The sequence below is a fragment of the Apaloderma vittatum genome, unplaced genomic scaffold (assembly GCF_000703405.1).
Source record: "Apaloderma vittatum isolate BGI_N311 unplaced genomic scaffold, ASM70340v1 scaffold6031, whole genome shotgun sequence".
NCBI lineage: Eukaryota > Metazoa > Chordata > Aves > Trogoniformes > Trogonidae > Apaloderma > Apaloderma vittatum.
Window position 1 is genome coordinate 40,473 of NW_009697288.1, and position 25,896 is coordinate 66,368.

General features: G+C 41.6%; 1 protein-coding gene across 1 annotated transcript in view; it reads left to right on the forward strand.

Moving 5' to 3' along the window:
• Positions 1–21,674, forward strand: part of ARMC9 (armadillo repeat containing 9) — a gene marked incomplete at its 5' end in the record, with an annotated part of 60,514 nt that extends 38,840 nt beyond the window's left edge. Inside the window, 6 exons of the mRNA XM_009877569.1 lie at positions 5,030–5,134; positions 5,886–6,001; positions 10,033–10,157; positions 13,526–13,658; positions 18,176–18,348; positions 21,652–21,674. Of these exons, the coding sequence (XP_009875871.1) occupies positions 5,030–5,134; positions 5,886–6,001; positions 10,033–10,157; positions 13,526–13,658; positions 18,176–18,348; positions 21,652–21,674 (675 nt within the window). The remainder of the gene's footprint in view (positions 1–5,029; positions 5,135–5,885; positions 6,002–10,032; positions 10,158–13,525; positions 13,659–18,175; positions 18,349–21,651) is intronic.
• Between the last annotated feature and the right edge of the window lie 4,222 nt (positions 21,675–25,896).

Sequence of the window (25,896 nt, forward strand, 5' to 3'; positions counted from 1 at the left end):
TGCTGCTTAACACCCTTTAATCTGTCTCAAGATGTTGAGTGTCTTAGGTGTATTGTGAGAATCCCAGGTGGGGATATTTTCACTTGGACTCTAGCATACTTTTTTTGAAGGATACTGTGCTCTGTTGGGAAAGCACGGAGATAAGGAGCTCCTTCATGAGAGGCGTGCGTTGAATTGCGTGATAGTGTTGAACAATTCCATTGCTTTACATGCTCTAGGGAATGAATGGACTTGATGATCTCAGAGGTCTTTTCCAGCCTCAACAAATTTGATTCTGTGAAGGTAAATTCTCCTATTCAGTTGTAACCCGTAGACAAGTTGCTGTTGCTTACAATCGCAGCTAAGGCTCTAGGTCAAATAATTTTGAAATGCATTTTCACCACTGAACCATCATGTGGTTCAAATGGACTTCTGTCACCTATTATTTGATTTACAAATAACAGCAGGCTTTTAAAACAGAGAAGTGTTGGATTCCAGTTTTGTGTTAGCTTTGCCATTATATTAAAAGGAAAAAAGTCTTATTAAGACAATTTTAAAACTATTTCTAGTGGAACCTTAACTGTGGCACATTCTAATTCCTTATTGCTGCTGGGAACTATAATGCTATTCTGCTGCAAGGATGCCTGATTTCTTAGTCCCTCAGTTGAGAAAATACAGATTACAAATAGCAGGGCAGCAAAATGCTACACAAAATGCATAATGTTACTTTCTTAAGCAAAGATTGTTGACTCATTGCCTCAATACTTGGAGTTCTTTTGTGTTTTGGAAATGCAGTGAGTTATTGTTCTTTGATGGAGTTCTGTGATAACATCTGATGTTGTGATCTGGCAAGAGAAAGTTTTGGAAAACTTTTATCAGAAGTCCTGCCTTTATGTAACTTTTGAACTACCACGAACTGAATGTATTTCAGAATATGTCTATATATTGCCAGTTTGCTGACATCCATTCAAACTGCTTACTTGGTACTAGAATTTGTTTCTGATCACCTCAGTACCACTATTTATACCTTAACCACTTGAGAAACAACAAAAAGACAGTCTTACGCAGACTTAGTTTGCAGGTTTTGCCCCAGCTTTTATTGTTTCCAGGAGCATGCGAAGGTTCCCCATGCTGTTGATATTACCTTTCATATCTTTTTCACTTTTACCTGTGTTTAACTGAGAGTTGTTGAATTCTCACTCAGCTTTGAGCAGATCTTCTGGTAGTGACTACGTTCTCCTAAACACTAACATCAAGATGTGGTTGAGCCTGGTGGAGGATAATTCTGGGATTTCTAAGGGCATCACACACTCAGAAATTTAAGATTGTGTGGCTCTGTAGCATATAAACTGAATAAAAACTGTCTATGTGTGTACTGTTATTCAGAATAAATGTCTTTCATGTTTTTCTGCTGAGGTTTAAATCGACTAGTGTGGAGCTCAGGCTGCACTGGCTTCTGGAATACGTACCCCACTTTCTTTATGTTAGCCAGCTGGGGTGTGTTGACACCCATGGACACAGTGATATTTTCTTGTCCTTAATATTCTCTTCTCTATTCAGTTAAATACGAACTTAAATTTATGTTCAGTAACTGATCTTCACGTTTGCTTTTTATTTGACTTGGATCGTCTTTAACTTGTAAAAGCGAATATGTGATATTGTCACTCTAATTCAAAAGTTTAGTTACAAACTTTGACTGTGTTAGATAACTGTACAGTGGTGATTTATCAGACACCTTCTGATTCCCCATCACTCAGCATTTGGCAATAAAATCAGTAAACTGCAGTGTGAAAATACTCTTCAGCTAGAGAGTACATCAAACGAAAGAGACCTTAATCACAGACCTAATCGCAGGACTTTGAGCCATTGCATTAAAGGACTTTGCTGCCAACGTCTCCCGCAGCCTGTGGGGAGAGGTGAACAGGGCACCAGTTGTGTTATTTCGGCGGTGGAATGACGGCATGTCTGTCAGTGTGCGAGGAGACAGAGGAGGGACATGGTCAGGCTCAGTTACCGGGTATGTTGTTTTTGTTAAATAACGTCGGTGAGCGAGGTTGGCAGGGAGAGGTACTGCTGAGAAACTGGCACTCCCTGTCTGACAAAACATGCCAGCCAGGATACTGGAAGAAGTGGAACCTGGGGAAACCAAGGCAGTCTGTGAGACGTGTCTCATGCGTGTGGAGAGCTGGATGACAGAGCAGGGGGATGTTCTGCCTGTGACATGTAACACTCTACCCCGGCACAGCGCGGGCAGTGCTCTGTAAAGCGTCCTTAAAGCAAACTGTTAGCTCTTGATGCTACATTAGCTTACCATATTAAAAAAAAGATAAAAACCCCACCAGACCATTTTTTAAAGCTTATCTTTGCAACTTTTTCTTTTTCAAAGTCCAGTATATTGTTGACTTTGGCATGTAGGTTGTTTTGTTTGTTTGTTTTGCTTGATACAGATGACTGTTGCCTAGTCAAAAAGTGTTTATCTGTGTTTTTCCATTATCTGGGTTACTTTTCACACCTACCCAGCTTTCCTAGGAATTAGGAGCTCATTGTAACTTACCTCGCCTTGGAGAGAAAGGCGAATTGAACATCTTCACGAGGTCTTTTACAGCCTTTTACGCTGAGTGTCTGTGGAGTACATCATTAGGAGGATGAAGAGAATTAACAAATCGGTATCTTCAAAGCACTTATGAACTAGTTCTTTTTATGAAATCCATATATGAACCAATAAGTTATGGAAAACTTTTGCTCTAAACTTTAGAACACTGAGCATTATTGGCAGTGTTTCTGTAACTGCTTAAGTTCACACACAGACAGCTCGTGTCTCTTAACTCCAGCGTGGGAAGCACAAGCACAAGGTTGTTGGATGTTACTTGGGACCTGTGGGAGGCTTCTGCCCTTCCAAAGCCGCAGTGGAAGACCAGGCAGGACATTTCAGAGTAGGACTGGACAGTGCTGTGGGCTACTGCATTGAGCCGTTTGTGTCTGTTCTTTTTATCGCTGGTTGATGCCTGGAAATGAGGAGGCAATAAGCAATGAGAATAACTAAATCAAAGCCAAAAAAAAAATTTGTTTTTAAGCCATTTGGTACAGAGGTCATGAAACTTGGAAAAGGCAAGGCTGTGGAGCTCTGGGGAAGCCAATGTCTGCCTGGTCCTGAGTGGTGGTAGTCTTGTTATTTTGCACCAGGCTGGAAGACAACTCAGCCAGCCATTTCCATTGTAGGAAATACCTTCCCTATACATGCTTCCAATGGATTTTTCCTTATGCTGTTTTGTAGAACACTGTCCAAGCATCCATATTATTGGCTCTATGGTAGAGGGTATTTCTTACTTTGGCTATTTAAAACCACTTGAGTTGAAATTTCACTACAATGAAACTGCTTTTCATTTTCTTCCTGCTCCATGTCTCATCGAAGTTTGACGAAATTTTGTTTTTAATGGAATTTACGCCAGGCTCTCTACACTACTATTACAATATGCCTTATTAGAATGATTTGTTTACCTTTTCTGACAGTCATTTACATTTAGTGTCACAACCTGTTTCAAAAGCAAAGCAGATTTTCTTTGTCTGGGGTGGGTTTTATTTAGAGTATCTTGTGAAGTGCAGAAGAGAATTCTTTTCACTAGCAAAACACAAGCAAAAAATACTGTCCTGTGCTTGTATTGCTGCTTGTGTTTTGGCGGAGGGATCTCTCAAACTTTAAAATTTCCCAGCTTGTAGATTTGTAGAAGCTGCAAAACTTCCATGAAAGATTAATCACCTATGGTTACACTAGAAATAGGCACAGGAAGGTGAACTTGCAGTATTTTTCACTTGAGAAGTGGATTACACTTGCTTTTTGTGGAATAAAGGCAACAGAGGATTGTTGTCATCTTGTATGATATTTATGTCCTAAAGAACTGGTTCCAAGAATTTTGTGCCAGCCCCGTACTGTCAGCTTGGGGGCTTCCTTGCAAACCTGAGTAGCTGCTGCTGCTGCTTGTCACTGCTCTAAATCTGCTCTTGTTGGACACCTGTGGTCTCACCTTTCAGCAACCACTGCTTGAGGAAGGGGGTTTGTATGCCCAGCAATAAGGATTTATTTTTTTGTGTGTCTTGATTCTGTTTCATGAAAATTACTAATAAAATATTTGGGCTTTTTTTTTTTTTTCATCTTAAAGAATAAATAGCAATAAATTACTTGAGTCATTTTGTCAAGGTAGAACGATGTACCCTAAAGTGTGAATAAATGTGTGGAATGCTAGCATTATGTTCAGGAAAGACTTTGAATTGTGTTAAAAAGTGCTTACTTTAATCTTACTGATAGCTGTTATAGTCTAACTTAAATTTGTGCTTTTATTACTATGAGATGATACTGATACATTAACACAATCAAGATTACTTGAATGATAAGTGTCTTATGCTTTTTTTTTCCCCCCTTTTTTTTAGAACTTACCTTATGTTTTGGTTTTCTTGGGTTTTTTGGGTGTTTTTTTTTTTCCCTCTTTAAATATGGTAGGCTTTTCTCAGCCTCCAGTGGAGCTGAGAGATGCCATCAGGTGGTTTTTTTCAGTTTTTACTATATCACTAGATTGACCAGATCACTAGATCTGCAAAAACTGAAACTTCAAACTTCATATCAGCCACTTGTTAAGGACAGGGCATTGCATCTCTGCAGACTAGCTTGAGGTGTTCTACAAAGGCGCTAACGACCTAGATTTTCCCTGTGCCTTTATTAGGTCAAGCGAAGAATGATTATTTGGGGTTGGAAATTTGAAGGAGAATGACTTTTGAAATGCGTACTATACTTTTTGGCATAGCGTTTGTGGAAAAATGGGTGTATTTTTCTTCTCTCGAGATTCTTCAGTTTCTGATTATATCAAAAATTTAGGTGAGTTTGTCTTTAAGCGTCTACTTTTTTTGGTGGAAGATGCTTGTATTTTACCGCTGGTGTGTGCAGTACTAACAGTCATAAAGCAGTATGTCTCATCCAGGACTCCTGACATGAGAACTAAATTTGAAATTAAAACTTCTTGGAACCTGGACTCGAATAATGTGAGTGTTGCTGTTGCAGGAGAACCATGACATCATGGAGGCTGACCTGGATAAAGATGAGGTTTTGCAGCCTCAGCTGGGAGAGCTTGCAGGAGAGAAGCTGCTAACAACTGAGTACTTGGGAGTGAGTACCACTCACTAGGGTCTTGAAATACATTAATTTACTGGGTTAAGTGTTTAATTGTGGTAGTTTCATACTTTCTAAAATATTTTCTTCAGTTTGTTGCTTGAAGAGCCAAGTCCTACCTGCATAGCAGTCCAAGTCTTTTGCAGTCTGTTTGACTAGATGCTATTCAGAAGTAGAATAAATTTGAGAGGAGACGGTTAGGCTGTGGCTTAATAATAAGCTAAAGGCAGCCTTAGGGTTCTAGTGCTACATCAGTGACTGTGTCCACACAGAGCAAAAAAAGTACTGAGCAAGTTAATATTGGAACGTTCTGCTAGTCTGAAATTATTTGGGGGGGTAAAAAAAAAAAGTTGGAAAGTTAACTGCTCCTGCAGGCATGTGTTGTGTGTCTTACCCTAAGCAAGTGTTGTGTGTCTTACCCTAAGCAGCAAAAACACATTAAGTAAAATAGCATAAAATTTGCATGAATGCCACTTAGTGTGCTGGGGCTAATTTAAGATAAAGATGACAGTACAGCTTGTGGATCCTGGAGTCCATAGATCTTCCAGTGATGATGGAAACAACCTGAGATAAGAAGTTGCAGAACAGCCCACCCTGATTCCAGGGAATTTATCTAGTGACACCAGAATGCAACTTAGTTTCTAATGTAATGTTTCTACAGAATTTTCTCTATGGTTGCAGTTACCTGCCTTTCCACTGCATTCTCTCTTTTTTTTTTTTTTTAATTTCTTTATTTCCTGTATATCAGATAATGACTCACACTCCAAAAACAAAGAAGAAGCTGTTTGCTGGTGTCCATCAGAGTATAGATGAGCCTCTTCAGAGACCTGTGACACCAGGCTATCATAGAACTGTGTACCTAATGTAAGTCCAAACAAATGAGACAAAGTTGGGTATTTTTTGAGCAGTTTTAAGATATAAAACACAAAAAACCCCAACAGTCCCTGGTAAATAAATCTTCCCTATCTAAATGTGCATTGCCATTCCTTAAGGATAATTTCCCAAAAAGAGGGGAGAGTAATATTGTAGACAGAGAAAGGACTGTTGGCTGAGGTCACTTACTTGAATAGTTGTGTAAATGTTTACTGATCAGTTTGATTTAAGTTGGCGTTATATCCTGCATATTCATAGTCCTTTCATGTTCTTATAATATATTCTATCGATGAGTTGCATAGAGTGTCTAAAATGCCTGGAATCTTCCACTTTATACACAAGAAAATATACTGCTCTGGGCAGATTTGCTACCCACCCATAAGAGAACAGATTAAAAAGAAAATAGGAAATATGTAAATCTGGTTTTGTTGGATTTCCTGATCTGGAAGAATTACATTTTCCAGTGGAAGGGTCTGTGACTCCTTGCTCTTGAGGTGGTTGGGGTCAGAGGTAGAAGACTGCATTGTAAATGGAATAAAGAAATTGTAAATGGAATAAAGAAATTTTACACTGTAGAGCTCCTTGAATATGCTCTGCCTTCTCTTAGAACAAGTATGTCCTAATCTTTTAATCCCTGAGTTGAGACTTCTACATTTCACTGTCGTGACTAAGGAAGTAAAATACCCATGAGATCTCGAATTTAAATGGTTTTTTTTTACTTTTAGTTGCATACAGCTTTGGATTTGATCAAATCCAGGGAGCTACAATACAGGCATCATTTTATCACAAGGATTTAGTGTTTTCACTTCCTCAGATACTTAAGCTGAGAGACTACAAGTCACTCTAATGAAGTGTAGGTAATAGTCCCAAAAGTCACAGTATTGGTATAGCTAAGTACATGAAAATGAATGGGTAACCTGAAATATAACAGTGTAATGAAGTCAGAATGTAGAAGTAGTTCTTAGAAGAACCTGTCTGCCCTGAAGTCATCTGTCACCTCTGTCAACTCCCCTGCCACTCTTTGCTTTCGTTTTCATATTTTCTATTTCTTATAATATATTTCTTCTCGATTTTAATGTGGAAGTTCCATAGAGAAAACAGCAAGGACTGATTTAAGCTGTTGTTACACAGGTGTAGTTGAGTCTGATCGAAGTCTTCTGTTTTGGACAGGCAGTGGGCACAGCTCTTTCTTGCCCATGTTGGCACTGGCGTTCATACCAGCTGGTGACCTGACTGGGAACCCTCCTGAGTCATCCCAGTGGGTCCTTTTGGCAGCTGTACCATCCATACAGGATTATGTTACCAGGACTTTAGAATGGACAAGTGTAGCATGGAAAAAGCCCAGGCATTTCTTATACTTTTAAAAAGCAAGGCATTTCTTATATTTTTAAAAAGAAAGATGAATGAAGCACTTCCAAAGCAGAAAAAGAACCTTTGACTATCCCAGGGCAGAGTTTGTCTTGCAAAATCTTGATTTTTCTTCTGAGTACTAGCCTGGCATCTGTCTGAGTATCGTGCCTACTTCTTCTGCCTGGTACAACCTGAATGCAGACTTGGAGTTTTTACTTTATGTCTCTTCTCATAGCGGTCAACTTTTGCACCATCGTAATGCCCACAGCTTTTATAAACCCTTTATATTAAATGTTTGTGTGTAAGAAGAAAACAGCAACTAATGAATATAAGCTCATGTTAGTAGCATAACAATTATCTAATAATTTTCATGCAGTCCTCCAAAAGAACTGCGGGCCTTAAAAATCTAAACTGGCTACTAAATGACTAAATATCCAGCGTCGCTTTACTGTGGGGTTAGTGCTGCCAAGTTCAAGGTCCCACTTCACCTGCACGGTATTTTTTTGCCCATGGTGAGCTGGGAGACCTGCACTGATGCCCTGGAGTCAGCTGTTGGGGCAGCCTTACGGCCTGGGTAGAAGTGTTTTTCAGGAATAAATCTTAGTTGTCACAGGAGCATCTAAGCATTGCGTTCCTCCTTTACAAGTGAAGAGAAAAACAAACTTGGAAAAGTGAAGTGACTTTCATATGGGAAGTTGGAGAAACAGTGGCAAACCCTGGGGAGTGGCTTTTAATTCCTGGTGCCGTGTAGTGCACCACAATTTATGCATCAGAAATGATTTCCAGAAGCGATCGGGTGCCTTTCTTCACCGTCATCTACCCAGGCAGTGTGTTTACTGAACAGCCTCCTGGGACACCGGAATGACACTAGTCCCATATTTTGTCAAAACTTGAATCTCCTGATGAAGAGCTGTGCAGATCATGCCTCCATGGCTTTGGGTCCCTGCTGGATACAGATTAAAAGCACCTTCCTCCCCACACCGGTTCTGGTAGCTTTGGGTCTAAGACAAGTGTTAGTTTGACTGTGTGAAGCAGTCTGCATGGATTGCCTTACTGTGCAAACTAGGGAGGAAAAATGTAAACAGCATAAATCTAACATGGTGAAAATATGTGAAAATTTCCCTCCTGCTCTGGCCAAGTGGTTTGGTGCTCTCATGTTTTAAGTAGGAAGCGTGAGATACCACCCTGAATGAGAAGTTTATATTTTTGTATTTAATTTGTGTGCAAGAAAACTGCAGTAAATAAATCAAGACATTTTCTCAACTAGATTTTACAACAGCAAAGGGCAGACTTTGGCTTTTCTGCTGTTCCAATTTTCATAAAAACATATTTACTAAAATGAGGAGATATTCTATTAGGAAGCCTTGCAAGAGGAAGACAAGAAAAGTAAACAAATCTTCGCTGTCGTAATTTGAAAGCAATATCTGAAGTGGATGTATTTCATATTTTAAATATTTTAAGTGACTTGTGTTCATATCAGATAAAATGGCATGCAAACTGTCAGACTTCTTAGTCTGAAAACTGTCAGACTTCTTAGTCTCATATGCAGCTTGTCTACTCTGGGACAGTCCAGGACAATTGATCTGAATTATCTGAAGTTTTTTAAAAACATCACGAAAGAGGAAGCAGGTGATGGAGATACTATAACGTATCGCTTTGAGTTGTTGGTTCATACCTCCAAAGGAGGGGTGAGGGGACCGGATTGCCTGTGCTGAATAGAAGTATTCACACAGAAGATTAATGCAGAATAGCCACTGCACATGTAGCAGCTATTCCATGCTAATTTTTCTGTGACTTCCCAGTGCAGACAAGGCTCTAGTTACTTCAGATGAATTGTCATGGGATCTCTATATGGACAAGCTCTTGCTTTATGGAGCTGAGGGAGCCAGGAAATACTGGAAAGCCACTTTTCTTTTTTTTCCCCTTCTTCTTGAAAGGCCCACTGGCTGAGATCACTCAGGGGGGACTGAACTACTTAATATTCTGCTAGCTGTTTCCTTAGAAAGGGATTTAGCTGTGAAATCATTTGACTGCCTCCTCAGACTGCATCCTTTCTAACTAGAAATATAGTCTAGTTACCTTAACCTGATATTGGGCAGGGAAACTTTCAGTGTCTGCCAACTTTTCACACTCCACTTGCTTCTGCTGTGTTTTATTGCTTATTACTAAGCAATCTTGTCCCTGTTCTGTCCTCCAACTACTTCAGTTTCTCATTTGGGAAAGCGGCAGTTCTACTTAGCTGCTTTATTTTAAGTCTGTATTGCATATTGCTCTGTAAAGTGAAATTCTTGTAATATTCAGGAGCAAATCTTAAATCCTTGAAAAAGCTAAGTGTTGAAGACCTCTCAGGCCCACTGCTACAGTCTTATTCTGTAAGTGTCCTGCTGGTATTTTGGGTCTTCAGACTGTAAGGAGTTATGGTTTCCTTTCCTTGGCTCTTTTATTGCAATAGGAAAAATATTAATTTCCAATATGTCTAACATCAGCTGGTTTAGAGGAGCTATAGGCATGCAGTTAAATTATGTCCTTAACACTAGTTTGCAATATGACATATAAAATAATTTCAATATCTTCTATGGTGTTACAGGCAACTAGAAGAAATTAGAATTTACTCTCATGCAGCTTTTTATAATGCAAGCATTCATCACTCTCCATTCTCCTTTCTCCTCCAGGCCAGAAAATGAACCGAATTCCTGTCCTGATAGGGATGAGAAGCTGCAGTCCCTGACGAGTGATCATCCTCCCATTTGTGGTGGGCGCACGTCCAGCGTTTCTGACCTCTGCGTTTCCCCTTCATGTAAGGACATTCTGTGAATGCTGTTGTCAACCCTTGCAGTCTTTCTTGACTGAGGCAGGTGTTTAAGGCCTGGCTTGGGTGGCATAGATTTATTTTTCTTTAAATTTAGTCTTGGAAGTGGCCCTCCCATTTGTAGACCCTGGGGCAGTCTGCGAGACCTTGGGGCACACAGGTGCATTTTGGCTCGAGCTGAACAAATGGCTACAGAAGGCAACGTGTGCTCAGCAGAGACCGATGATCTCACTTGCCTTGCTCCATCTTGCTTCCCGTGGAAGGGCCAAGGATCATCTCCAGGGCGTCTGATGTGCAAAGTTACACTGGATTTCACTCCATGATGTCTTCTGCTGAGGGAAAGAAGCCTGGGGAAAAGTGCACTTCCCAACAGGCAAAGCCCCCTACTTGATCAAATATACCCTTGTTTGGATCTAAATGAATCACTGTCTGCTGGCACCTGCAGGCTCTACTGGCTACACTTCTGTATTAAAGTTGAAGGCAGCTGCAGTTTTCTGCTTAGATTTGCAACTACATTCAAATCGTAACAGACTGTGGAGGCTGGGAAGCCCTGTGCTCTATAGCTGCATTGTGGGTGATGCTGCTAAAGATTCTGTCCTTGCAACTTAAATTGAAATTAGCGCAAGCTCAGCTGGACATGAGAGCTCCGAAATGCATGATGAAATTTAAAAAGGTTATAGGCATCTGAAATACTGTATTTCTGAACTTCTCATATCCACAAGATTGTTGGATGTGGGAGTTTCAACCTTCTTGAAGGGATTCATTAACATTTCCAATTAGGGATTTAAGGCAAAATGTTCTGCAATCTTAGATAAAGGATCTTGCAGCATATCCGGTACAAAATTATTAAGAAGTTCAGACAAAGCATGCCTTTACTTTGCTGAAAAATATGCTTTGAAGCAGTAGAGGAATAGCATACTTTTTACTCTCTCTTCTATTTTTTTTAAATTTCCTAGAGGAAATGAAAAAGGATTCTAAGAAAACTAACCAAGGTCTTGCAGACAGGAATTTGCTTGCGTAATGCCTAGAGCTGATAATACAACATGCTGAATGAAAGCCGTATGACAGAAGCAGATGAAGCTTCTGCTCAGGATGGGTGCTTGGGTTCTCGCTGTCAAAAGGCGACCGCCCCTCCTCAAGCCTCGCTTTGCGCAGCAGCTCCCCGAGTACAGCTGAGCCTGGCCCGTGGGGAGGCTCATTCACCAGCAACTCAGAACAGCTGGACTTGTAAACTAATCAAAGGCATACTAACTAGGCAGTTTTCATATACATAGAAGGAAAAAAAAAAAGGGAGTGAGTTTCACATACTCATGCTTTGTCAAGGAAATTAAGCCAAACAGGTATTTACTGTGTCAAAGTGTAATTGGATGCAATTTCTAAGGCATTATGCAGCCACCCGGAGCCCTTCGTGCCTTCTGAACCACATCCTGATATTATCTTGCCCGTGAAATGCAGTCACTCACGTCTGTCGCTCTTTCTGTGCCACTGGTGCTGTCTGACAGTTTGCTTGTAGAGATTTGTGGGAAGGTGTAAACAGGGAGCCTGCGTAAGTCAGTAAAGTAAATATTGTTCATTTTTATGGAGAATATTGATTTAAAGCCTTCATGCTGAAGGAATTCCTGCCAGCTTCAATGTTCCATGTTGTCAGAACTTTACTTGTAGCCTCTAACTAAAACAGTTTGTTAGCTATTTTCAATCAAAATTATATGTAAGTGGATACTAATAAGACTACTAGATTATACCTTTTTCTTGTAGAAAGATCTTGGAGGTCAGAAAATACAAGATATTTCAAGTTTATATGCATTATACATGTAAAAAGACAAATTATTTTTGTGCATGCCAGAGAGACGATTCTTCCCAGCACGAATCCAGGCTGTAAACCAATGCTGAGCTACCTGAAGGATTGTCAGAGTTTATTTCAGGGTTTTACAACTAGCCAGTGAAATATATGCTTGTCTGTCTTACCTTTTGGGATTTTAGAAATGAGGAATAGAAGAGAAAAGAGAGACTGCACTGCTGGATCCCCTGGTTTTTCATATTCATGACAGGACTTTCATTCTGTAAAATGATAATCGGTCTGGGTCTTTGGACATCTTCTGTTTTCCAGAAGTCATTGGCGTTTGTAATTTTAAATTGAAAGGGCTTAATTTAAGACAATGGAAAATAAGCCCTTGCTCTTCTCGTGCCTTCTAAGATATGACAGAGATCAGTATGTAACAGAAAGGTGTAAAAATAACTGTGTTCCTTCTAGAGACACTCATCGTGCTCTGCCAAACATCTTTGCTATAAAATGAATACACAGTTTATTAAGTTCTGATCTGGGTCTGATGGTCATCATGCAGTACCAGCAACCTGCTCGCTTCAGAATGTGTGTTTTCCAGCATTACATGAATACTTTGGGATTCAGAGTTTCATGCAGTCAAGTTGTGAAATTAATATTAAGAGACCAAGAGTGAAAAAACCCACCACAGAATAATAGTTTCATGTGGGTAGTTAGCATCAAGAAGGTTGTATCTCAAGGAAGCTAAGATTATCCTGAAGAAACCTTGATCCTCATTTGTTTTTTAAAAATGAGAGCAGTTCTTAATGTCCTCCATGCCTGGGTATATTCAGCTGTTCTTGAGTCTGTCTGATTTTGTCTGGGGCCACCTTCCCTTTTTATCACTTTGATGAAGGATCAGTCATTCTGGCTCTTCTTTCTTTTTTGTCTCCTGTGAGCAGAAAACTTGTGGACTAGAGATGAACCCCGGTCGTCTTATTACCCTTATTATGCAGAATGTCAGGCAGAACGTGTGCTGGGCAGCCAAATGCTTGTCTGAAAATGGCCTGATCTGCATCCGTATCAGTGTGTGAGAGGAAATCAGGATGGCAGCCTGTCCTGAGCCTGGGAGCAAAGGAGCTAGGGATTTTCCCTAAACTCTTACTGAACTTGCACATCTTGGTAGCTTTGTGTCTCTCAGCAAACTGACTGTCCTGTTTTGGCTGCAGTGGCCAACTCTTACCATGGGTATGTGCAGACAACTACAAGTGGTTGCATCCTTTGGCTTTAATGAGTTAGTCATCAGCTGATGGTTAACCGATGGTCTGCCTGCTCCCAGCCCATTGCAAATGCAGAGTGTACCTGCTTTGGGAATGATCCCAGCATGTTTTACTTTCCAGCTGCGGAGGGCTGGAAGCTGCGTGCTTGTGGTTGGCTTGGCTCAGCTGATGAGCCTCAGTGTCCTGTGCCACACTAACTTGGTGCCTGCCATTATCTCAAGTTTTCCCTCATACAGCAAGAACTGTGAATTGATTGTGTTTCTAATAAAACTGCAAGGAGACAACTCCTCACTGAACTGTGTTTCTTTTTCAAATAGCAGTTGAAATGAAGTCATCTAAAGTATTCTCGTCAGGCCGTAGAGTGGACCGAAGCATCGAAGCTGGTGACAGTATCTTGTCTTCCCGATCTACTGACTTCAGCCAGGACAAAGTGAATGGACAATCGCATAGGTATGATTTATCCAGAGGAGAGTCTAAAAGTGCAAGAGGAGTCTGAGGGGACTTACCAGCTAATTCCATGCTGCTGTAAAGACAATCTGTGAAGTCATTTGATGTATGATGTAGTCTGGTCTGAGACAACTGTGATGGTGCTTGCCAAACAAAATACCCTGAGCTGTGCCAGAGGCAGCTGTTCAATTTCTGGTCCAGAATGGGAGAAATCTCAAGGAAGACGTTATTAATGAATTTCACATGTACACACAGCACAGCCTTCTACAAATAAAACTTCCTCATTGCTTCCTTAGATGACTCTAACCTGTGAAAAAATCATTTCTTAATAAAGAAATAGGGCTGTGGGAGCAGGGCAGGAATCAACATGCAGAAGGAAGAAAAATAAAGCATTTAAGTGCATTCAGAGTGTTTAAACATGTTGAGTTGCTAGGACTGCTGATCAGTGTCCCTGATTTATCCACTAGATGGGTGTAACAATGGAGGCAATATTATGAGCTCTCCCAGCAATGGGTTTCAACTCTTTCTTGAAACAATTTCTGTGAACAGAAAATGAAAGGTCTTGGTCTCCTTCCCCTGTTCATACCTTGAGCCTTCTGTGAAGCCTCTGTCATATGCAATATGTGGTATGTCACATCCTGGATGAGAACTAGGAATTCATTAGCAATTGGACCAAGGTTTACTGAAGTTTTTCAGGGCCCACATGTGTCCTTCAGACATTAACAGCTTTTTCCTATAGCTAATTTGATTGGGCCAAGTTTTAAACAGTGAGTGTAGAGAAATTTTGGAAGCAAGTACATTCCAGAAGCAAAACACAGAATGGGTGGAGAAGTGTTAAAGGAACGGTTTTACCAGTTCTTTATGGATCTGATATTTCAGAAGTGCTTAGTTATTCACGTCACTTAAAGCTCTAGCACCTCTAGAAACTAAACTCTGCTTAGAGCTTTGTTTCCTTCTGGCCTATAGATGCCTCTGTGTGGTTTTGGAGGTTTTTTAGGGGGTTGATCTGGTTTTGCTTTCTGGAGGTTGGTTCTTTGGTTTTGTTTTTTTTTTTTTGCAGTTGTGCTGTCTCTGTAGTGCGATCTGAGAAACTATATATTGTCAACAAATTATCACTAGTTAGCAGCTGAAGTGCTTCGTAGTCGTGCACCTATCCCAGCGTTACTGGGTTTGTTTCTGATGGCAGTTCTAACATTAGCTAAGCACATAAAATAGATAAAATAGTCCATGAAAATTTTATGGCCAAATTGCTTGCTTTGTGATGAAGAAAGAGATTATTTTTCAGGCTTTGGCGTGCAGAAGGCAAGCCAAATGGGCAACATCTTGCCCCTCATCTTGTTGAGAGGCTTTGCTTCTCTACAGTCATAATTTATTATTAAAAAGATATGTCCTCAGTAATCTTTAATTTTTCTTTCTATATGTGTGTGTAAATCTCAGCAATAGATGGATCTCTAACTGCAAAGGGACAGATGCAGCAGCTTGCCGAAGAAGATAATATCTTTTTATTGTGTGCTTCCCTAGCAGGCATACGGTAATTTGTATTTACAAATGCAGCCTTGAGTTACGGATATGGGAACGTAGCCATTCTCAGTCCAAGCGAACACAGGGTTTCCTGTGTCAAGGGTCTTTTGTTAATATGTTGGTGTTGCAATAGCTAGACCTGCCTTTTCAGTCCTTCAATCTTGGAAGCATGCTTAATTTGTTTGCAAAACAAACAGAGCGAATAAATGACTGCTTTAGTCATAGTTCTGACTACTGTAAGAGATGTCTCCTTCCTAGTAGGTAAATACCAAGACCTTCCTAAGAAGGAGAATGTATGAGAAAAGGAGGGCCCAGCTGTGGTGATGAAGCAGTCACTGCTATTTCCCGTCTTCCTTAGCAGTATAAATTGGAACTTAAACTGCACAAAGATCAGTGAAATCACGCTCAATCAGTCTGAGGGAAGAATGAGGCCCAATTAGTGACACGTCTATTGCACTTGTTTTATTTTCACAGGAACAAATGATTGTTCCAGCTGATGCGTGTCAGACTCGCAGCTGCCCCTGCATTGCTATTCCCCTGCTGCACTTTGATTGTGTGAGAATATAGATCTGATGTACTTTGTAGCTAATTAAGGATAAATTTGTAATAGAATTGAATTTACACTTGTGGCTGGCTGAAAAAAAAAATTTGTATTGTGGCAATGTTCAATGTCATCGTAATAAAGAAGTAAAACTCTGCAGGGTGTTCTTAGGTCTCTAATGGTCATGCTTTTGTGATAATCTGGTAAAAACTGCAGAAAGTCCAAGAAAGTTTCCCTTGGAGGAAATGGTCTAACTCTTCTTTGTATGTTCAAGTCCTGCCAGGTCTCCTGGTTGATCATTCCAATTCCAGTGTCAGTATGTTGTGCACTTGTTTTGGAGAAAATTATTTCTGGTTTTTCCAAGTAAACAGTTTTCTTTCTTCTCAATGCATTCTTCTCAATGCAAATGTAGGCTTATGTGTGAGGTTTTTTGTTTGGATGGTTGGTTTTTTTCTGTTTCAGCACTTACCCTCGAATTACCACACCTTATTGTAAATGACTGCTTTACCAAATTCTGTGGAATGTTTTCTCACAGTAGATTTTGCTGCTTCTTTCTCCATGTCATCAAGTTCTAAAGGATGCCAAATAGCAATTCTCTGTATTATTCTGAGCATTACTTTTTTTTGTGTTGATCATAGCCTATTTATTGACATAGCAGAAGATGAGGTGATTCTGTGGCACCTGGACACATGGAGACTCAGACCTGCTCTGCATCCTGTCAGAAAAACAGCAGGTCTTTTCTTTTTTTTTTTCATCTTTATAGTGCTTATTATCAGCCGATTTCGTATAATCCTTTCCTGAAGATTTTGCAAATATGTGACCCATCCATGCTTATTATAATCTACCTGCCCAGGTTGCTGCAGTGAAACTCTGTGAAGACTGTTGATGGCTATAAAAACTGTTTTTAGTGTCTAGGAATACAGATCCAGGTTGCTGAAGAGAGGTTGAGGAAGCTCATTTATGGCTCAAAAATTGCTGTGAGGCCGTTTGATCTTCCTGTATCTATGTTACCATATCGTAGTACACGTTAAGATTACCATGAAGAACACTAGTGGAATTGAAAACCAACTCCTGAACCAAAGTGAATATAATGGCAGAAATGCCGTAACAATGACACTTTTATGGAGAGAAGTATTTAATTATGTCTTGGGGTTTTATCTAGCCAATCTGACTTTTTCGGTTTTGTTTTGCTAGTGGTTTCTGCTGCCATGTGCCCCCTCCTCCTTTGAAATGAGACAAGTGTGGTACTTGTAATACACAGAGATAGAGACAGGTAGAGGGCCACAGAAATGGCTCGTAGCAGACCAGTTGGCACGTCGCTGTCCTTAATAGATACATATGCAAAATACAGACAATTAACGCTATTTAAAATACAAAAGAAACACTTGCTCAAATCTCCCTGCAAGGTGAGGCAGCGGCATGAAAGAGCACTGACTCAGCAGCATTCCCAGGGGAGGAGGGGAGATTAAATGTCTTGAAAATCCTTGTAATCACCCTTTCTGATGCTCACAAAGGGTTCTTTTGATGGAGCTAGTAACACGGGGACTTGCCTTTTTAATCGCCTGTCTTTGGATGGCACCTTTCTCGATCTCCTGTCTTTGGCTCTGCTTTTCTTTCTTTTTTAAATATGATGAGCTTTTTCACGAGCTGTTACTTCAGTTTAACCTTTTATCTCCCTAAGAGAAAATTGACTTACTAGAGCAAACAGCAATATAGATTAAGAATTATTTTAGAGACCTGGTATTTCCTGGTAGCCTCCTTTTTTGTACCTGAGAAAGAATCTATTGATGCTGGGAACAGGTAGGGCAGTGGATCCTCACAGAGTCATGGACTAAATTTTCAAGTCGTGCACTTGCAGCACATGCAGACTGTGAAATAGCATTGGCTGGTTTATGTTCTCGGTGTGAACAAGGAACCTATGTGCTTAGGGAATTTGTTTCACAAATGTCATCACAGCTTTCTGCTTTTTTGACAAAGCCTTCAGGGAGTCCTACAAAGCTTATTGCAGCCAGAAGCCAAGGAGGTTGCCTATGCCTGCCAAGACTGTGACCTATGCCTGGGAGAAATAATAGTGTCGGTGCCCTACGAGGATGTATTCCCAAGCTGTAGCGTGCCTGTATGGTTTTTACTCCTCAGATTGAGTGTGTGTGTGATAAATGCCAGTGGGAAACAAGCTGAAGACTTTGCAGGGGATTTAACTGAACCTGTTCAATTGTGTTGTCCAAAGACCAGGTTGGAGTAAGACAGAGGTAGACAGAGCCGGTTTTAGAGGGTTTAGAGGCCGAGTGGTGAGTACATGCCCCAGGGGAGTTCCTGTGGTGCCCGTTCCTTTCTATTTGCAGTCTCCTGAATTTTGAGCAGTTTGTCATGCTGGAACTGCATGTTTCACTTGGTTGCAGACTTACTACGCATACATATTTCTCCATGCTTTGCTAACCCTTTCCATCTCCTCCTACAGCGAGTTTCCCTTAGCCTTCATCAGCAAACCTAAGATCTCTCGCACTCCTGAAGTGCAGAGTGCCACCGCTAGAAAGGGAAAGGTTCCAGCCATTGCCCACCAGTTCTCTCAGTCTGGACCCCAACAAGCAAGCCGTCCCAGCTCCTCAGGATTATCCGCAAGGAGCAGACAGAGTAAGTGGAAAAAGTCATCATTCTGATTGTCAGTCCTTGGGGTGGGAAAGAAGGGAGCACTGCAGTAGCTCTCCAGGAATGAAGTCCTGTGCTACAAAAGTGCCCGGAGTGTATGACATTGTGCTTGTCAAAAAATCCTACTTCCAGGCTGTCAGGTGAGCAGCTGAGAGACATGCTCTTTCCTGTATCTGAGTGGAGAAAAGTGACCCAAATTCTCAGAGGTCGAGGGGGAAGCTCCAGGCCTCAGCTGAGAGTTTCTCTAGGTGTCAACAGACTTCTTCCTCTTCTTCAGACACTTTTTCGCTCTGCTGTGTAACTTGTTTAATGTTCTTGCATTTGGATCCCTGGCTGTGTCTGCACTGCGTTGGAATATAGACCAAATGTCAGGCAGGTCAGAAGGTGGGCCCAGGGCAGCCTAGTAAGCAGGCAGCCAAACACAGCGTGCTGCTTGTGGCAGTCATCATTCTGCTGGAGACTTGCATTTAAGAACAGTACGGATGTGTCATTGCCTGAGGAAGTTCAAGCAGTACTAGTTTGCGGTGGGCTCAGAAGAGAGGAGGCCTGGGACTTGCAGTTGGAAGGAAAGGATGGACGCTTGCTTTAAGCCAGCCAGCACAAGCCAAACAAAGTGGAAGCGTTGATCTCAGATGCTCACACAACAGTAAATGTGTGTATGCTGTGTTAGTTGGGGGTTTTCGGCAGGGAGATGGAGAAAAAAGATGCATTTTTCAGTAGTGAGTAAGCTTTTTCCATGGAGTGTGGAAAGGACTAGCTGGATTCAAATACACCCCTGGGTCCATCATGAATGAAAATGGCAGGAGTTCAGTGATTATTTTTTGATCACAGTGTAACATCATCTCTTTTCTTTAGCTGTAACTGTTATCTTTAAATGTTTCAGGAAAACCTGGTAACCCATAATACCTTGCAAAACTGTACATGTCACAGTGCCGGACATGGTTTAGTAGTCATGGTAGTGGGTTGATGGTTGAACTTGATGATCTTAGAGGTCTTTTCCAACCTTAATGATTCTATGATAAACCTTCCAAAAGAACGACATATGTGTATGTTGTTAGCTCTTCATTACAGGTAGGGAAAATAAAATGCAGAGAATTGAAACACTCCAGTAAATCATGAGTAGAGCTAGAAAGAGCTTCCCAAGTCTTCTGCATCAACTCATTCCATGGAAGTCATTGTCATTCCACACAGTTGCATGAGCAGGGAGATAGAGGTGGTTTCATTCAGGGAGTACAGGTGAGGCAATGGAAGGGAATGTCCTTGTGGTTAAGAGCAGTTTTAACCTAGACAGTACTTGCTTGAACAGTCCAGTGCTTGGGTAATATTGCCAGCTCTTTCAGCTTTACTTTTGCTGCATCTGCCCTGTGTCTTACCTCTGACATCAGTGCTTTCTGTTGCCTGTGACAGGAGCACTCTTCTGCCCTGACTGAGTGTGCTGTTAACACCTGAGAGTCTGTCCCTGGTCCTGTTTTGGTTCCTGTACAGAAGCACTAGCCCATCAAAAAGGAGAAGCTCTGTTGAAGAAGGGAAAAGCGTAGCGTGCATCTGTGTGTGTGTGCACAAAAACTCCTCCGCACGTTCTAGTTTCTTCAGGGCAGCTTTAAGCCCTGGTTGCGTGTGTCCTATGAGAGATGCAGCGTAGATATGTTACGCTTGTAAAGCTCTGGAGTTCCTTTTGTGCCAGTGGCACAGTGTATAATGTGTTTTATTTTGAAATTGCATTAAAGCAGAGCATGATCAGAGTTGTACCTCACTTGTGTTTCTCTGTTGATTCAGTATATGTAATTTATCAGTCTAGACTCTTGGACTCTTCTAACTTTTACAGGATTTGCCTTACAATATACCTCTTATCCTTGCTGTGTCTATACATCCTAAAGCTGAATGTATAGCAGGCATCACATCTTATTATGTGTTCATTTACCTTTTCTCCAGAGTTTTCTGTTGGGGTTCCAGGTAATTGTTTTCTATCCACATGTGCCATGAGACAGACTTGGTGTCAGCAATTGAATGTTAAACTCTTACCTTCATGCTAAAAATAGCAAAGAAATTATTTTGCAAACAATTTATCTTCCATTCACTCTGAGTATATGTATCCTGTGGTGTGGTCTGCTGTCACAGAGCACCTGTTAGTTATTGTCAATCTTGCAGGGGATTTCATGCAGGTTTTTTACCTGCAGGTTTTTTACCTGCATGAAATTCCCTGCAAGACTGAAAATGTTTTATGGCTGATAAAAGTGAGAGGAAGGTGATAAGAACCAGATTTTCAAATGACTAAAAAGGGCTTTAAGAACCTATATCCAAACTTGAGGTGCTGAAAGGTGATTCTCAGTTGTTACTTAAAGGTGCAAGGAAGGCATCTGAAGCAGGTGAGCCCTGATGTTCGCCCAGACAAGCTCTGTGCTGCTGTTCCTTTCATTTCCTACCTGACTCATCTGCAATGCAAAAATGGTGTAAGGTGCACAGATATCAGCAATCAGTAGATTTCAGCAATTGCTGCCTCCCGATGCAGAGCTATGTAGGTTTTTACGTATCAAGTGACTACATCCCAGTGGAAGACTGTTTTCATTTTTGTGGATTTCTTGATATTTCTGGAGAAATACAGATTTTTATAGCTGAAGGACATGACAAGAAAATAGTAAGTTTCTGATTGTAGTTACTTGGTATAGTCACTTATGTTAGAGAGATGTTTTCAGCTTGACTTTAATATTTATGATAGATGTATTTGCTGGAAATAAGTTGCTTTTACATAAACGTAGCTGAACTAGCTGGACTGGTCCTCTGGGAGCACAGAGTGTGCGGAATGCCTGAGGAATGCAGAGGAAGCACAGGTACTTAGCCACTACAGGCCTGGGGCCAAATTCCTGCCTGAGCTCTAAAGCTGTACCTTAAAGCAAAACCAAGCTCCTCCAAATAAAACCAGCCATGCTGGGATTTTATGTGGTTCACCTTTCTACCTGGCACAGGGATGACACTGGAAGTGTGGCTATAACATAGGGTGGACCTCCAAATTTAGACTTTTTCAGCTGTGCTTGTGTGTTCCATGTGGATACAGTTAAACAGCTCTGGTGACTCCTTGCCACTGCACAAGTTCTCAGTTGTCCCCTAACAAGTGGTTGCCATAAATACATTCTGCATTTTTAAGTTGCGACACCAGTGGTTAAGGTACCTTTGTGGATGTTCTTTGTGGGGTTTGTACAGATTGAACAAGTGTTGCCTTCAGGCAGCTCCTGTCTGGTAATAAATCCGGCTCTCAGCTGACAGACTCTTTCTCTCGCTGTTTTTCTGCAGGCAGCCAGTCCTACAGGAAGTGAGAACAGTTCCTTTCCTCGAGAATCATCTGTCACATTGTTGAAGGACAGAGCCAGCTTCCTGTAAATGAGCTTTGCTGGCGACCTGCTGAGAAGAGAGGGACGTTATTGGCTTGCTCGGTGTGCGCCTCGCACGGTCATCCAGGGATTATCTGATACATCTGTTGTCGTCTCTGAAGCTGGCGAAGACAAGGGTCTTGTTATTACAGTTCAAGGTCTCAGCAGCATCCCAGGACTGATACAGGAGATGGGTATAGTCCCAATATTTCTGATAGTTTACTCTGAAGTGACATTGCCACCTTGAGAAGAAGCTCCTGCTCGCTGCCTTTTGTGTCAGAGTAAATGGCCTTTGGAGACAGTGTGTGGGCCTCAGCACGGCAGTCTGACTGAGCAGCTGTCTTTTTCACATCGTGCTTACTGAACTAGCCTGCCATTTGCTTGGTTTTTTTCTTTTTTTTCTGTTTCTTTTCTAATTGTGCCTTAGCAAATTAGTTGGGAGGTGTCTGTGTTTAAAGGATCTGCACTGAGAGGGAAAATAAATGCTATATGTGCAGAGCCTCACTGCCTAGAGTCGTCTTGTGTGGAGTGAGATCTGTGTTTGGCCACCAGAGACTGGAGAGAAAGTATTCTGATTGACCTGGGTAGTTGAAAAGCAGTGTGCCAGTGCCCAAGGCAGCATCCATGCTCACCTCTGAGGATCTGATCAGCAGCTTTATCTGCAGCAATTACTCCTATTCCTTCTTCCTGCGTTTTTTTTCTTAATTCTACTGTTTAACATTTGTGGAATGAATAATCCATTTCTTCCACTGGAATGAAGAACTTTGTTTCTTCATTTGTAGAAGAAACCATGAAAATGTGAACAGATCAGAAGCAACTTTCTCTTTACATGTGGCTGTGGACAATCTTCTTTGATCATTGGGGTTTTTTTATGTTCTTCACTTCTGAGCAATAACTGGTTATATCTTTACAGAATTTGGACTGATCTCCAGTGAATATGAAGTGCTGGCTAGACAAGAGGGATCAGGAAGCCCTCTACTAAATAAAAAACCAGCAGCTAGTTCTGCCAGCTAATTACAAAGCTAGTGCTGTTTGTTGTTCTTTCTCTCAAAAGTGACCAGGAAACATGAAGGTCTTCACTGGGGGTTGGCTTTTCAGTAACATCCCCTCATGTGACACAGCTATTAGAACAACAGCAACAACTTTTCCAGAAACGCAGTTTACCTTGGAACTTGGTTGCTGCTGAGGCAGAAATGCACAAAGAGCAGGCAGTGTATTTGCCATAGACAGACTTCAAAAGCAAATGCTTTAACAGGTGCAAAAAGGGAGAAGGTAAGGTTTTCATTTTGGAGCTTCACCTTGAGAATCAAAATGGCACGCAGCCTGAAAGGTAAAGTAAATCCAATAGTGACACTGCCTTCCCCTAGAGTAGAGGGTTGTAAAGTCATTTCCATAGGACCAGGCGAAAGCTTTACTCTTCTGCTGAGATCTTGAATCGTGCCTCGTGGTGTGAGGTGGCAACTGCCGAGCCAAGGCCGTTTCCTCGTGTGATGTAGTTGCCCTTAGACCCACTGAGATCAGCGATGCTGTGTCAGAGGTTTGCAGAAGGGGCTCCCACACACAAGTTCAGGTAACCCCTCTGGATAATAGACTTTGGATTGGAATCAAGATGTTCTGTAGGACAAGATATCCCCCAGTTTAAAATCATATTAATGTGAAAGTTAGGTTTTGCTGCTCAGTGACTTCAGGGTGTCTACAGGCCTAACACAAAGCAGGCAGAGTACGGGTGTTGCTTTAGCCCCCAAAGCACACAGGACATAAAGCGGTTATGGGCACTTGATAGTCCCTGTCACATAGATCTCCGTGCTACACAGAAAAATCAGAGAAATTCTGACTTGGGCTTATATTCATCCACCTCCTGTCAGAGTTGATAAACACAATTACTGGAAAAATGTCCTCTGGTTCACAGAAGGGCAGTGATGGAAAACAGCCATAAAACCTCATCTAGTGGTTTTCCAGAGGAGGCAGCTTTTCTTTTTCCTCTGAAATGCTGTCTTTTGTCCAGCATGTAATATCAGTGGCCAAGTTGTTAACACTGAAGTGCTAAGCCCATTCATTTGCGTATGTGAATAACACAATGCTCCCGGGGGTAGCACAGAGTACTCCAGCAGTTGAGTTTTATTTATTTTACAGCAGTGCTGAGTTTCATGTCAGAGCAGATTTGATTCTCTTAAGATGCAGAGCAGCTTTTGAAAAGTGTTGAATGCAGACCTTTTTTAATATTTTGAGGGGGGGGGGGTTGATGGTGGGAACAGCAACTCTGAGAGGTCACTAGTTTTACCGTTAGTTGCGGTCAAAACTGTATTTTTCCTTGCAGGTCAGCTGAAGGTGGTTGGTAGGTAGGGCTATCCTGGCTCCAGCAGATCAAGATTTGGGAAAAACAAAATGCACCTTGCAGAACTGGACTAAAAGGAACAAGCTGACGTTTATGTGCTTGGGTGTGTTTGTTTCTTACTCAGGCCTATTGCAATGCTGCATTCTATATATACATTTTTCAGTGTTCAACTCTTGCATGTTTTGGAGTGTGAGTATAGAGTTGGAAAACTGAGGCTATTATTTATATTAATCCTTGAGAAACTTCTTTTTCCAGACACTTGAGAGAAACTATGGATATGCGTAGAAGTAAATTAACGGCTGAGCAGTAATTTGAGAGGCCAAGGAAGTAACATGTCCTTCTTTTCTCTGTCTTCTTCATGACCTCCCCCTGTGATGCCAGTCGGAAGGTTTTGAAGCCAATGAGAAATGTTGATTCTGCCTTTGTTAATAGGACTTCACTATTTGGAGTTGAAAGGTCCCTGGATAGAGGTCAGTAACACACGCATAGCAAATTCTGCACCTCCTGCTTGAAAGTTGTTAGGTATTTTTTGTGTATGCCATGTAGAGGCTCCTGCTAGATACAGCACCAGACTGGTACATTCATAGTGGGAGCAGTGGAAGTTGCCTGCCTAAAAGGGATGTGATTGTACTTGAGGTGCTTGTGATTTTGTTTACAATGAGTAAATACAGTTATTGCATACAAAACACAGATCTGCAAGGGAAGTTTTTCTGGGATCAAAGTGCTGTGTGGTGCTAGAATGCCTTTTGGATATAACTTCTCTATACTCGGTGTAATTCTGTTTATGGACAGTGTTATATGAGACATAAACTGCTTAAGTCTATTTAAATTTGTGTGGAGGGCTCATTCTGTACAAGTGCTCTAAAATTATCTGGCAGCGATTGGGTAAAAATGCTTCTAAGTGGATTTTTTTTTTTCTCTTTTTGATAGGTTTGGGGTTTCATGAAATCGTAGGATGTGGTGCAGTTTTCTACATTCCACTCTGCTTTATTATTGGCAAATTCAGTCCCCAGCAGTTTTGTCTCCACCTGAGTTGAAAACAGCTCCCTTCTGTTCCGCCTGCTCAGCCCGAGCAGAGGTAGCACTGTTACCCAGAAGTGTTGCAAAGTGGGCACAAAATGCTCCTTGTTCACAGTCTCTCATGAGGAGAGCCCAGGCAGGTAGGATGCCACCAGTGGCACTGGTTTGGTGTCAGAAGTGTTATTTGTCGGAAGATTTAGGTGTGTAGGGGAAGACAAGAAAGGAAGTCCTCTGGAGAAAAATATGACTGTGGGGAGGGGCTGCGGTTGCTTGTTTTGGCTTTGTTTCCTTTAAACAAAGCTCCACTAATCTTTATAAATTGCAGTGGAGGTTACGGTGTAGAGGTAGAACGTGCTGCGTTGCATTCATGCACATCTTTGTGTAGCAGTAGCAGAAAAGCAAACAGGCTGCCTTCCTCCCAGGTATTTAAGTACATCCAGACTTGCCTTTTAGCTTGGGGCTTGAATTCGTCTTTGTGCCAGAACTTCCTGGTGCTTGGACCATCTTCATGCTTGCAGACTGGCTCAATATTGGGACAGGCCCTTTAAGGAAGTGTTGGCGAGCTGGGAGGTGCACCTTGCCCAGCGAAATCTAACCAAGGCATGTGTGAGCCCCGTGAGGCACCTTGGGCACCTTGCCTGTGCCGTGTGGCACGCTGGGCTCGAGGAGGTGTGTGGGCTTGGCTACCAAAGTGGATAGAGAGGTAGCCTTGCAAACCACCGCTGGCCCTGGTGGGAACTAAGTACTAAATTACGTCTGTGACTAAGCCCTGTGGGCTTCTCCAGACTATCCTGTGCTTTCCTAACCTCTGCT